This window comes from Periplaneta americana, chromosome 5 (genome assembly GCF_040183065.1).
Source record: "Periplaneta americana isolate PAMFEO1 chromosome 5, P.americana_PAMFEO1_priV1, whole genome shotgun sequence".
Classification (NCBI taxonomy): Eukaryota; Metazoa; Arthropoda; class Insecta; order Blattodea; family Blattidae; genus Periplaneta; species Periplaneta americana.
In genome coordinates, this window is record NC_091121.1 from 91,810,201 (window position 1) to 91,825,794 (window position 15,594).

Consider the following 15,594-nt stretch of genomic DNA (forward strand, 5'->3'; position numbering starts at 1 on the left):
AGAACCTAGCACTGTACTTCTGTTTCATGAAGATTATTATCTTTACAGTGGGGTACTTGATTCTGCGTCATTCACTCAAACATCCCATCTAGGACTGATGCACCAAAGCTACAGTTCTTTTTGCTGCTAATTCCAGCATTGTCCTCGGTGCACCATGTGAGGTAAACTACATTGCACAACATGATAATGATTAATAATGGAGCAAATTCTACTACACTCTAGCTATTCAGTTATAGGTGTGACCTTATACGAAATAATTGAGGACCGTTTTTGCAAAACTTGCTAACTGCAACTGATGGATTCGTTAACATAAGGCAGACCTCTACCATGATGTTCAAAGCGTCTTAGTAAAATTGGGTTATTTCTCTTCATTGTAGTGTGTCAAAGTATGATCGTTTTTTCAAAACTTGCTTTCTGCTATAAGAGAGACATACAGCAAAACTTGCTTACTATAGTGTTTTGTCTCTCCTGTAAAATTTAGTTTTTTTTTCAGTTAGCAAGTTTTGCAAAAACGGTCCTCAATTACACATAATTCAATTTTCCAACCATTACTATGATCTTGTCACTTGTCTAAGCAACAAGTTTGTTGTTTTCAATCACTTTCTTCTTAATTTCCTTTTCTTTTTTCTTCTTGCAGAGGAGGGGCCTAAATGTATCAGAGCCTGAAGCTTATTGTGCTTACCACTCCTGTTCTGTAAATTATATCTGTTGCCAAACATCCAAGATCTTGTACAAATACAGCATTCTGCTTCAAGAACTTAACCTAGACTATGGTATGATGACAATGCCATTCAAATAAATGTCACTGAAATCAGTCCAAGGTCCAATGCCGAAAGTTACCTAGCAACTCTGTTTTAATTAGTTGAGGAAATCACAACCAGCTAACCTGTCCCAACCAGAATTTGAACCCAGGCCCACTCATTTCAGTTCGACGTGCTAACCATTACTCCACAACAGTTTTCCTAATATTTACATACATCTCTGATATTCATTTTAGCTCTGCTATCTCTATTAACATCACTAAGGCCCAGTTGTACGGACATGGACTAAAGTCCTGTTAAAATTTCCATGGTTACACGAGAAATAAGTCGCACGAATTCGGAATAGTGCATTATCTTGAGGATATCTTCTGAATGAGCCTGTTCCATGCTTTGAGTCGCTGTTAAATTATCTAGAGAATAATAATATAAATACAAATCACTAGTGAGGCTATTGTTCTGTCCTGATTAATCTGTTTTATAGTGATATTGTTTATGTTCAGTTTAATAACTGACATTTATTTACTGCACAGTGAGTAGATCTACCACAATGCACAATATATACCATCATGCTATAACTCTGCAACTTCGATGAAGGAGAAAAATTCTCTCCGGAACCAGGATTCGAACCTGGGTTTTCAGCTCTACGTGCTGACGCTCTATCCACTAAGGCACACCGGATTCCAATTCCAATGCCGGATTGAATCCTCTCAGTTTAAGCTTCATCTCTTAGTTTCCCTTTAGTGACTAACTCTCATGCTCTGTGTCACAGATGTGTGACAGTGGCACAATGTCCAACACACTAATGTGCAGAGGTGCACTCATTATAAGTGACTAAGTAGCTGGCATCCGATGGAATGAGCGCCGTCTTAAATCACTAAGTGATTATATATGCATATCATATTACTGTGATGTACCGAAGTATATATGATATTTCCGTGCAGAAATTCTGCATTATCATATATGCGGCATCGGAATTGGAATCCGGTATGGCTTAGTGGATAGAGATGAAAACCCGGGTTCGAATCCTGGTGCCAGAGAGAATTTTTCTCTGCTCCACTAATCCTTCATCATATGATGATGCACAATTTCCGTACAGAAATATCATATGTACTTCGCAATAATCATGCAACTTTGTTTACATACTGTTTGACAGAGTGCTTATGTTGCATCTCAATTTTCCCCACCTGCTTCTGCTGGCCTCTCTGTAAAGGCTATTTCCTGAAAATATTCGCTGTTCAGAATTAGAAGTCTACATAATATTATAAAACTGTTTAAAATAATTTAAAGAAAAGGGCCATGTAAAGTAAGTAACTGTCACATAACTTCCCCTGTTTTGCAGACTTTGTGACATAACCACTCGGTCGGACAGTAGGTACATTTTATTCACCGTTGTCTGTGATACTATATTCGTAAATTAAAAATGTTAAATGCTAATAAAAAAGTTTTCGATGAAGTTTTTCGCAATTTCAATAAATGATTGCGTGATTCATACTTCTTTGTGGAAGCAGATGGAAAACCTGTTAATTTGATTTATGTCAGGAATGAAAATCAGCTGCGAAGGAATACATTTAAAATGCCAGTATGACTAGGTCTGGGTTTTTAGTCCCTATACCATGAGGTTGAGTATAGAGAATTGCTGCTGCAGTGAATCAAACTGTAGCAGCAGGAGCAGGTCACTGCAGTGTGGTGTGGAGTGAACATGCAAGACTTCTATATTTCAATTAAAAATAACCATTGAGTATTCTCAAGGAAAACACACACACACATACATACATACACCAAAAGAAATTATTTCATGAGTACATTACGTATTACAAAAAAATTAATTTACTACACATTATACATATTAAGCTTTGCTGTACATGTTTTACTCAAAAATATTACTATATTACATATACTGTAATTCATTACATACCAAAATCTTCATAATGAAATCAAAATTATTTACAATACATCACAAGATATATTCACAATGACTAAAATGTAAAGTTTTTCCTTCTCCTCTTATCACTTGAAGTTTGTACTGCAAGAAACTTCTCACACATTGCACAACGTTTTGACAGCAAATTTAAAGATGGAATATAATTTAACTTTATTACAGGGTTAATGATTTTATTTTTACTACCAATTAGCACATTTCATTAGCCACTCATTTTGGAGTACTCATAATTCCTTCCAGAACATTCTAACGTTTTAAATTGTAGAACATAATACGCAAAATTACTTCAAACAGCAGATTCCCAAACAATTTTCTTTGTAATTTTTCACAATATTTTGCATAATATAAGCTAATGCAGCCTCTAATCAACCTCTCTAGCGAGTGAGGCAGAAGAACTCCAGGTGCCATTTCCTTAAATTTTAGAGTCCTACAGAGTGCTTATAAACATCTTTCTCATGTTTGATATAAATCTGTATCATCGTAAATTAATCTGGTTTCTTTGACTACTCTATACAGGTAGTGAACCAAACATGTTATGGGAATAAAATTTAAAAATGTCTAATCCTTTGAATTCCTTCAGCATGTACACCATAGCATCTGTAAATACCAAAAGTACCGGTACACGCTATCACACAACTCCATTTGTTCATAAGTGTCGTCAATTTTAATAATGAAGAAATGGTTAATTGATTCACTTTCTCCAGTACTTCAGATGTTAGAAAAAACATTTTATCTAGACTATCTGGTGACATTCCATCGAAACAAGAGTGATGCAATATCCAGCAATACCCATCAATCAAAAACTAAATGTTTTCTGAAACAGTTTTTTATGATGCTTAGAACACCTTCATAACACGAACTGATAGAGCATTCTCGCAGTGTTGATCATTTGGCAATTTTCTATATGTATACTTTTCCATAAGTCTTTTAAATTTTTTCAGGTTTGTGAAAAGAAATGTCGGCATGTACTATCATTTCACAAAATTCTCTGACAAATTCTCTGTGTGGACCTGAAACATGAGTCAAATTTAGAACTTTAATCTCACTATGTTTCATCAATTTGACATGGTCAACAAATATTTTTTTTTAGAATTACAATGCTTCAATACATACCATCTTTTATCATCTCTAAGTTCAGTCTTACATAACAAAATTATTCGACTCTTAATTTTTACTTTCATAACTGAATATCAACAAAACTGAAAAGGCTATGTTGCAAGAATGATTCTGGGAGAATGCCTAAATTAATGTTAAAATCAAACAAAAGAAATGTATGAAGATTCTTAAAAGATGGAAGAATCCTGTAATGTTAAAGCTCATAACAGGTCTCAACAGGCCTAACAATTGACAAGATGGTAATGATGGTTAGAGTTATTTTTCCATTTATAAAGTCACCTTTCGATAAGCTTCCTGGCATTTTGAAAGAACAGAAACAATTACTGACAGGCTGCAAAACAGCTTGAATGTTAGCACTCAGTAACAAACATTAGATGATGCTATAATTTTCCATACAGCAAGACTATATCAATAGTGTTTATGTTACAAAAACTAAATACTAGTGCTCTGAAAATTGTTTAAAGCTTGTTGAAACTCACTTTATTTGGGATATAGCCTACGGATTAAACCTCATAATCTAATAATTCAAACTTGTATGTTCTTCATACCATACTCTGCAAACCAATGAGGACACAACACGGCAAGAAGTCAACACAAACACAGAACTCACAATACGATAGTACCATTCAGCATGCCGTTCTCTTGATATGTAGGCTAAACAATTACATCAGATTGTTAGAATACACTAGGATACTAGTCTCGCAGGACAGTTTATAAGTATTTTTTTTAATTTTCAACTTATTTATTTTCTACTGAGGTCCATTGAAAATTCAGAGCCCTGTGCACAGGGCCCATAGCCAGAGCATATCGTTGTTGTTCCTGCAATAACTCCTATGTGCAAAATATAAAATTTTTCAGTAGGAAGAAAAACCACATTTATTCATCCTATGGCAACCGTACATAGGAGACTGTGAATTCTTACATTTTCGAAACAAAGAAATATAATTGAATCGCACTTTTTAGAAAGGAACAAAGTCAAAATTTGCCATTTTTGTTTTTATTAGCCAAATGATTACTACTTCCAAGACACACTGATTGGTGAAGAAATGAACTTAGACCTTTCCATGTGTCTCTAACCTCACTGTGAAGTTTATACTACGGTAAAGAAAAGGACTAAGTCAGGAAGTTAGTGAATTTCTTCACTGTTTGGGCATCGAGAACATAACATATCATTTGTAACTCTGTTATGGTAACGGTACATTGATTTTTGGTATATTGTTAAACTTGCTTATGAAACATGTGTTTATACAGACAACAATGTATGTTTGTATAGATAATAATAAAGTAATATGTTGTTTACATAATCATTATTATTATATTCTTAAAGTATTTTCATAACAGAGAAAGTTGTGTGTGTCAATATATGAGCCAGTAATTTCACTAAGATGACCCCTAAAATACAAAGACATGATGAACTTTGTCAGCATAATATTATAAACCTGCCCCTCTGCCAATTACCAGTTCAAAGAAGTCTTCTATATGAGGCAATTATAGGTTAATATATTTTGCATTCATGATCTTAAATCCAATCAATGTGTGCTGTACGTGTATTACGAAGGACAGGCTCGAAAGGGAGCCAGTGATGTTTTGTTCGTTTTTTAAATATTATTTTGACGAAAACATACACATGTTCTCAGATAGCTGCCCAGGCCAAAACAAAAATCATACAATAGTTAGGTTTTGTCTTGGTCTGGCAGCTTCTGGAAGATTCAAAACTATAAAAAATTATTTTCCTGAGCGAGGCCATTCCTTTCTCCCTTGTGATAGGGTTTTTGGGGTTTTCAGAAAAGCAATAACAGGGGTCAATAGGGTGTATACAATAAAAGAATATATAGAAATAACCGTACAAAGTGGACTCTGAAAACTGATCAGTAACTTTGATATGTGATGGCCTAATTTTTCAAAAAGAATATCATATCGGAAGAAACTTCATAGAATCCTTGTGAGAGAAAGGTTCATTTCACACCCTCTGTATGAAAGGATACCTCAGATAGTCCTGGCGTTGTAGAAGCTCGCCCATACATCAAGAGTTATGTAAGCAATAGGTTTCTCCTTGGAAAGGGGAATTTACGAGTTTGACACTGGAACTAACAAAGGCATATCCAGAAGGAAAAGTTCCCATCAATGCCCAAAAGATTGAAGACCTTAAGAAACTAATGAAGTACGTCAGTGATGAAAATGCTGAAGCAATATTTTCATATTCTCCTACACAGATCCTGGCGCACCATGAATGAGACCCACTAGTCATTTCACATGTGTTTATTTTTTTATGAAACATGTCCATTTTGAACTAATTTTTTTATTCATAATATTATTTTAAAATTTCTAACATGTCAATTTAATCAAAATACATGTAAGTTAGATATGCATTGAATAAACTTAGTATATTTATTTTGTTCTTTCAAAAACAATTTCCGGTGAAGAAAGGAACTAAGTCTCAAATTTAGAAATTTATGTATACTATTGTAGCAGAAAATTTTCTTCAAAAGTCTGTTATCACTAAATTCAATCCCATGTTATCTTTATATAATGTAAGTTTTAAATGTTTTATTCTGCAATATGTACATGAAAAAATGTTTTTATGCTCTCCTGAAAAGTAGCAAATTTTGACTTAGTTCCTTTCTAAAACGTGCGATTCAATTACATAGAGGAGATTTTACTATTTGCTGTACCACTATTTTATTTAATAGAGCAAAAATCTGAAAATCGATAAATATGTCACATAGCTATTTCAGGAACGATGACGATATGCTACCTATGCTACTGATGTTAATCCAGCACTGGAGCCATTCTTAGGTTCAGAGCAGCTAAGTTTGAATGATAAACAAAGCTACAGGTTAGTAAAAACTTACAATTATTCATGTTGCTTTAGTGACGTCACAGAATCATGTAAGAATATACGAGACAAAGGCATTATAGGCAATGTCAAGATGAACTTCTGCATAAACTTGATAGCCATATTAATTTAAAATATTTTAAAGGCACATTAAAAGCAATGAACATGCTCTTCAGTGGAGCAGAAAGAATGCAGCTTTGGGGGTGAAAAAAGAATTGCTGCTCGCTTCCCTGATGCTGACAGGAAAGACAGAAAGAAAAAGGAGTATGAACTCTAGGAAAATGAACCATCTGAAGGCAACTCACAGAGAAGCACAAACAAGGTATCAGACCAAGAGAGTTTACAGTCTTGAATCACAAGCATCAAAAGTAAGGCAAGTAAGTACTCCTGGAAACTCCAGTTCATCCACAGTCTTATCACAATACAAAAGTAAGCAGAGCCTTCAGTAAGCAGTAAAATGTGTGAAATGCAGCCAGTCAGCAAGCCCAAGAAAGGCGAGAAAAATAGTCCAGTGACTCAGCAAGCAATTTCCAATGCTCATAATATCCTAAATATTTATAATGATAGGGACGCTGCTGCAAATGCCTTATTGAACGACTTTATATGCTTGATGACTTTTATTAAATGTCTCCAGGACACAAAGATTATGTGGTAATAGGTAATAGGAGTAGGGAAAAGTAAATGTATCAGAAAAGATTTATGCTTATGTCATTAAAAGAAGCATACCATTATTTCAAGGAAATATATCAGGGCACGAAATGTGTTTTTTCTCACTTCTGCACCCTATGTCCAGTATGTGTTATGTATCCTAGGAATCTACCATATACAGTCAACTCTGGATATAGTGAACTCGGTTGTAGTGAACATTCGGCTATAGTGAACCTAAATCATTGGTCCTGACCCACATACATTAAAGAATACATTAATGTATCCGTTTATAGTGAACCCACGCTTCGGTTATAGTGAACCTAAATGCTAGAATATCCAAGAAAATGCTGTAATTTTAAAATGACCAAAATGGTAATTTATGAAAACCCTTTCTCGTATAAACTTTCAAGAATATGTTTAGAACAAAATTTCAAACCTGCTACTCCGTAAGTGCATTGAAAGACAAAGAAAGGATTTGTTCACCTTCCTGGACAGCTTGAAACATGTTTAAGAGAATAGTGTACCCAGTGAAAGATAAAGAAAGGATTAATTCTGACGCCTTTAAATAGTAGAAGAATAGGAATATAAAGTATTTTCTTTTGTAAAGGAGAGTAGAGTAATGACCAAAGGGTAAGTATAAGAAGGTTTGGTGTATAATGAGTCTTAACCCTACCTGTGAAAGTGAACCCAGGAAAATTCCAAGGTCGAGTATACAGTATCTATGTTATTTTATATTATTATCCATTCCTCTCAATTTAAGCTTTGCTTACTTATTTATTTATTTAGTTTTTATTTATTGCCAGAAACATATCTACAACAATGCCAGTAATATATAAACAGACACTTCGGTTTTAGTGAACTTCAGATATAGTGAACGAAATATGCTAGTCCACAGAGGTTCACTATAACTGGAGTTGACTGTACATACATCCTGCACATCCTAGTACCATGAAAATTTTACACTACTTCCGATTGCCCTTTCAAAATATGGTGCAGCTAACACTGTAGTGGCAAATATATAAACAGACACTTCGGTTTTAGTGAACTTCAGATATAGTGAACGAAATATGCTAGTCCACAGAGGTTCACTATAACTGGAGTTGACTGACATACATCCTGCACATCCTAGTACCATGAAAATTTTACACTACTTCCGATTGCCCTTTCAAAATATGGTGCAGCTAACACTGTAGTGGCAAATACTTTTAGCACTTTCCTTGATCTAATTGTGTGCAATCAGGATACTGAAGAGTATATGCTGGGATAATGTCAGATATGCACATGGAAGTTCAATGACTGCATTTGGACTTCGTTTCCAGAGCCAGAGCTCCATATGAAGTGGAAGCAATGCGAATAAAAACCAGCAACCACCATGCTAATGCCGAGAAACAGGGGACTATTACTAAATGCCTTGATGTGGTGGACAGTCAACTTGCTGCAAAAAAACATACAATCATTAAGAGAAAAGAGCATTATTTCCAACTTCAAAAGAAACTTGTGATGATGAGACAGAAATCCTGCAGGTAGACTTGGAAGAAAATTTCTCGATAATTAGTCGAGACGAAATCCTATCTGCATGCTTTAATGGCCATCCCAAGGTGATATTCTTCACAACACGTATGTGGACTTTGATCTCAGGGCCTGTTTTCTCCAACAACCAAAGGACTACACTTGATAATAATTATTCATACAAGAGACAAGAATGACTGTACCAGACAATTATGCCTAGTTCAAATGCTAACCGAAATCTCGAGATTATCATAATTAAGACGAACTTCAGATATTACGAAAATGGATAAAGGTGCGTCTCATATTCCATTTCCTTTACAATTCCGTCTTAGTAATAGACAATACACTATATCACAATGTACAGATCCAGAAATAAAATTCAGGTGGCGCAAATTCAGTTTTTTTTTTTTTTTTCTGGGTCTGTACAAGTCAACAGAGCTCTTATCCCAAACTCTAGGTGAGACGTAATATCATTGTTTAGAACAAATCTCAAAGAACAAGAATTTAACAGAGTTAACTTTTCCATATTGTGCAACCCTCAAATTTAAACATGTTCCCTACAAAATAAACCTTATTATTTCAGGAACAAGACTTCCTCCTTATGACTCTGAATTAAATCCCATAGAATTAATTTGGGTCACAGCAAAAAATTTGGTCAAGGAAAGGAATGTAACATTCAAGATAGATGACGCGATTAAGCTCACAGACGAAAAATTTGCCTCCTCCACAGCTGATGGAAAGGGGAATAGAGACACATCAGCAATATATAGACACAAAAATAATGGCAAATAAAGGAATATTGGATACTTGTCACGAAATAGTCATCCATCTGAGGGATAATAGTGATGGTAGTAGTGAAAGTGAGGTGAATGAAGAGGAAGATGAAATAGAAGAAGGGAAAAAGATGAAAGTTTGGATAGTCCTGGTGTTTCTCCATTAGCTTAGTTAATTTCGTGTATTTATAACATATTATTAATTATTATTATTATTATTATTATCATCATTATCATTAACATCTCATTAGCGACTGCACTGGAGGAGATGGAATAATGTTGAACAATGAACTTTTGCCTAGGACTCAGCATCCTGCCGAGAATACAACAGCCACTGCAGTGTGCTGGCCAGGGTAAGATTTTAGTTATACTTTTCTCCTCGTTAAACTGCCATGCTAATACCACAGTCTAGTATATACAGTCACGAAGCTCAATACGTAGGAAATATGCATCCATAGATAGTTGCTAACCATTAGGATTGCTACTATAGCCTCATTACAGACAATGCGAAATAGTACCGGCAATGCCTATTGTTCCTAGAATCCTCACAATTCAAGCTTCGTGATTGTATATACTGTACTAGACTGTGCTAATACCCCTCCCACTAACCCAATCGCATCCTTTGACAAGCTGTGGTTGCGCGAGATTTACCACAACAAAATATGTTAGTAAGACATCTTAATAAGTAAGCACACACTTTCAGCATAACTTCTAATAAATTTTGCATAAAAAATCTTGCGTAGTTATTTTTCCTACCAATATTTTTACATCACACTGCAAACTCATCTACAAACTGAACATTAAATGCAAGTGCAGTCCGATTGGAGGAAGTTTAAATACCAGTCCATTGGGTTAAGAGCACGACTCTCCTCAAGCAATAACTAGCTGTCACCAGGAAAGAATTCGGCTGTAGAATAGTAGAAAATGACAATGTGTCAGATGCATTTCCAATCAAAACAGGATTAAGACAAGGTGACGCTCTCTGCCCAATTTTGTTTCAAATCTCATTAGAGAAGATAATTAGAAAACTGAAAATAATACCAGCTGATATAAATCTAGGTAGACAACAAAGTATTTGCATATGCAGATGAACCACTATTGATAGGGAAAATTGAGTTGGAAATACGAAATGTATTTGTAGAACTGACTGAAACAACAGCAAAAATTGATCTGAACATTAATGATGAAGTAAAACAAAGTGTACATAGTGGTAACAAATGGAAATCCTATCCCAAGAATCTCAAATTAAGAAGAACACCTAAGCTGGAACAATTTATCACTTCAAGTACCTTGGTGATTATATGATACATGCAATGACAGAAAATATGAATTCCTAAATAGGTCCTACATAGAACATGAGAAACAAGGTTGTGATTGATGTTACCTACTGCCTTTTGGCGCAAGAACACAGTGTTTTAAGCCTCCTACTACCCGTTGTCGGTCTCCAATTGCACAACACATACAGTAAATACTCTTCTTTATCTCTATCACTGTTTTCACTGCCTTTGGAGAACTGTTGAGATAACTGTATAATATGAGGTATCTATATATAAAATTTATTCAATGAATTTATTACTCTGACCAAAACAGAACACAATTCATTGAACTCAGAACTGGACGTCAAATGCAGGCGTACAATCTGTTATCCAATATGAACTGTGACAATGCTGAGTGTTTGATCTGTTATGTCATCCCTACGTCATAAATTATCATTGGACAAGGTGACACTGAGCATCCATACATACACGTTTGTCCACGCAGTGTCAATCACAACCTTATTTCTAATGCACTGTAGATTACATAAGGTGAACAAAACGTTTTATGCCATTCAGAAACTGCTATCTACAACAGGAAAAAGTCAGCTAACGACGGTTTCTACTTTTACAAAAATCCCCCCCCCCCCATATGTCATTTGCAAAAAAAAATAGGCTGTAAAATGACGTGATAGTTTCAACGTACTCATAAAAACTGTTTCAATGACTCACTCATATATCCATTTCAAACTTATCTCCTGAAAAGAAACATTGTTAAAAACATACAGCCTGCAGTGATATATCTAGTATTACTTCTTTAAGTAAAGATAAGAAAAAAAGCTCTTGAGCCTATTTCATTGTTTATAATTGTTAACATAATTTAATTATATGAAAATTTAGTTATTTTTCCAAACAAAATTTGACACTTTTCTGCATACTTATAGGATAAAATTATACATAATATTGAACAAGAATACACACTAGGACTTAGGAAGCAAGACAAACAACATGCTCAAAACTACTAGCTAAGTACTTCAATACCAGAGGCAATCAAGTACCTCTTGTCAAAATGCTTAAATAAAATTTTAGTAGGATCACATAACTCTTCTCTGTACTATGTATAATAATAAAATATAATATTAAACAGTAGCAATACAACAGAATCTCGTTAATCCATCTAACTCCAATAATACTGATATTTTGCTTAATCCGAGGAGATAAAAAAAAAGTTGTAAGTTACAAATAGGGAATGCGAGGTTACAAACTAGCTGGAACAATCTGGAACTGGTTGCATAGCTCTGTATTTTAAACCAATTTCTGCAACATGCATTTCGAATGATGCAGCATCAAGTCTGTTGGGAACATCATAATATAACGTATATACTATACTGTATTGCTTTACATTTTATGTAGGAATATAGGTCTATATCCTTTAAATGTATAATAGATGTATTCTGTTCATGTAAACTGAGTTTAAATGTAGGTTATTTCAGTGAACCCAGAATTTCGTTAATTCAGACAACTTAGCTCCTAATTAGTCTGGATTGACGAGTTTCTATTGTATTTTATTATTTCAACAGTAAGTGATTCAAATATGTAGTATATTTGAATTAGAGTTCAAGATTTTAGTAGGCTAATTAATACTTTGGGAGAAAATACCAAGAAATGCATACGCTATTAGATAAATAAGAGTTTCCAGTAAGTGTAATTAGACAAAGTGTCATTTTAGTGTTTCCTACCTTCTGCTGAGGTGGCATTCCAGTCCCATGATGGCTGCCCCCTCTTTCACCACCTCCAGAACCTGGGCCGCCACTAGGCTGCTGTCCTTGCTGTGGAGGGGGACCTCCTCGACCTCCACCAGGACCACCCACATCTGTCACCACCTTCCGACTATCCTCTTCTTCCTGACGCTTCTCGTAATGTACAAAGTCATCGAATATTGAAGTTGAGTGACGATAACCATGAAGAATACGCAATACTTGCTTTCCCTTTTCAAACGGCACTTCCTGCGTGTCCCGAGAGTTGGTCACTGGTTTATTCTCGTTGTTTTCAAGCCTGATGTGACGCAGTTGAACATTTGGGACATCTTTGACGTAAATCCAGCGCACGCGGAACTGTCCCTTCCACTTGTCTTGCGACCAGACAGAGCTCGAAGCATGGTAGTCCACTGGCGACACCATCTGTGCCATTCCGCAGAAATGTCCAGACCCATTCACAGAGAAGAAGAGGTAGACGGGGCCCCCACCACCTTTCGTTTCACGTTCTCGGTACGCTTGATCCAGCCTTTTGTTTCCATGCTCAGTTGAGCACCAGATCTCGTACTTGATGGAGCGATGTATGTCATCTTCTGAATACGACTTGATCACAAAGAATCGTGCCCCCTTGGCTGACAAGTCAAAGTCCGGCGGATTGTAATTATTCTTGACACGTAGTTCATCAAGCACGGGATGAGAGGGCAGTGGCGCTGGCACCATCACATTGCCTGGATGGGGTCCTGGGGGCTGTTGTTGAAGATGATGGTGAGGGGGCGGTGCCCCAGTCCCACTCCCTTGAGGATGATGAGGATGGTGAGGATGATGGGGTCCTGTAAGAATGGTCACTTGACCGGGATGATGACTCGGATGATGGTGCGGGGGAGCTCCAGCAGGCGGATACCCTGCTGCTCCACCTCCCGGAGGACCTCCTGCCCCTCTCGGCCCACCTCCTCTCACTGGCCCACCCCATGCTGGTCTTGCAGTGGGAGGAGGACCGACAGGCTGTTTTGGTCCACTGATCGAGTTCGCGCCTCCGTTCTTGCCCTCCCACGTTCCAATGTCCATGTTATGTTTCCCAGGCACCATGGGTGGTGGCGGCATGCCTGGACCCTTTTTCTTCATACCGCCTGAAGTCACTTGGGGTTGTGGTTTTGCTGGCTGACTTGCAATGGTTGCCCATGTCATCTTCTTGGGTGGTGCTGGTGCTGGTGCAACGTTGGTCTGTACAGCCACCATTCCTCCTCCTACTCCCACCCCCGTGTCCATGCCACTAGACTTGTTGCCTCCTGTCACATCTTGCTGCTGACTCTGACTCTGTTGCTTGGACAGGTCCTTACTATCCACTACTTTTATCACCCCTGGAGTCACTCCCCCATTCCCGCCAGCCACATCAGACAGTCCCAATCCCTGCATGCCCTGCTCCACTGCTTTAAGACCATCCACTCCACCACCTGCTGAGCTGCCCACTCCTGCTGCCGTGGCAGCACCGTACATCCCGTCCCCACCTCGATAATAGTCGTCGTAGTGGGGCTTTCTCGACATGGCTGCAGAACTCCCCCATGTCGAATAATCGCCATTGCCATGGAAATAGTTGAATCCTGCTGCGGCAGCAGCAGCTGCTGCTGGCTGTCCAAATGCTGTTCCAAAGCCACCTCCCCCTCCCCCAAACATCCCGTCCATGCCGTACGAGTCGTGCCCCATTTGACCCCCATATCCACCTAGGAACGTCATGGGATCTCCTCCATTTGACCATGTCCCATCTCCTACACCAAATGCCTGATAAGGGAACGATGTTCCATAGTAGCTGGACATGCTGTACGGGTCCGAAGCCATCGATGTAGAGATCGGAGTGTTGTAACCCTGTCAAAGCAATTCAATTATCTAAACGACTGTCTTTTTGTTTTGCACATAATCAATTATGGATTGCTTTATGTATATGGCATATAATTAGTACTCACACCTGTAGTTAAAACACTCTTTTCATATATTCATGCAATATCCATATCAGCTAAAATGAATGAATAAATGTAAACATAAGTATGCTAGCTACTTTTCCCAATTGAAATTCTTAATATAATTAGAATACGGTACACTTCATAGGCCTATGCCCGACACTTCTGAAACACATAATTCACAGAAATTTTAATAAAACCATCCTAGAAATACGTATTTAAAAAGCGAAAAATTATGAGCAATGTACAACAATGTTTTTAACTGAAAACAAAGAGGCTAAAATCTGGTTATCTAATAATTAGGCCAATAAAACTACATAGGCCTATCAATATTTGTTTTTAACAATAAATTAACTTCAGTTTAACTGTAATAAAATTTATACATTCCTATTTCTATTTAAAACATCATCAAAAAACGAAATATCTTCCTTTGCTACTTGCCGAATATGTAGGCTAATAATTTAGTCGTAAATATTACCTGATGATGTGGGGTCCTCCATGAATCAAATTCCTCATGATCGCCTACGTGGTCCTTTGGGCCATTTGAAACTGAAAACAATGAGGATGATTAATTATGATATGAAATGTCTACTACATTCAAGGTCATATAAATGAATCTCAAACTAACTAAAGCTTGTATAGACCTGTAAATTACATAAACGTGTAGACAAAAACCCCAATACAATAGAGTACAATCCCTGAACTTCTATATGGTACAAGAAAAATAATAAATATATGACATCAACAAAGTTAACATGATGATTCTAATGGCATAACTTCTTTACAACAAAGCATATGAAATTAATTTTTTTTCACGGCAAATTCACTTCCAAGCTCAACACGGACTTCCCAAATATATCCACAATCTATATGTACAATTTCAATAGTATAATTATACTGCTAGAGTATTATTATTTGAATATAATGAAGTGAGACTTCTTTCATTTGACAGCATGTGCTTTGATCTTCTTACGGCCTACCTTGATTCCCTTGTCCTTTCATCCGCTGCATTGTCACCAAGAAGACACCATGAAAAAGAGATTAAAGGTAATA

At 36.6% G+C, this 15,594-nt stretch overlaps 1 protein-coding gene across 2 annotated transcripts in view; it reads right to left on the minus strand.

Annotated features, from left to right (window-relative positions):
* Positions 1 to 15,594, minus strand: part of Ythdf (YTH domain-containing family protein) — a 45,581-nt gene that overhangs the window by 29,690 nt on the left and 297 nt on the right. The window contains exons 2-5 of one of the 2 annotated variants that reach the window (XM_069826232.1): positions 15,522 to 15,546; positions 15,020 to 15,090; positions 12,575 to 14,449; positions 2,617 to 3,710 (exon numbers count right to left, since the gene is read on the minus strand). In XM_069826232.1, the coding sequence (XP_069682333.1) occupies positions 3,672 to 3,710; positions 12,575 to 14,449; positions 15,020 to 15,090; positions 15,522 to 15,546 (2,010 nt within the window). In that variant the 3' untranslated portion in view covers positions 2,617 to 3,671. Of the gene's footprint in view, positions 1 to 2,616; positions 3,711 to 12,574; positions 14,450 to 15,019; positions 15,091 to 15,521; positions 15,547 to 15,594 lie in introns of those variants that run through there. The other variant, XM_069826230.1, reaches the window with a different exon arrangement.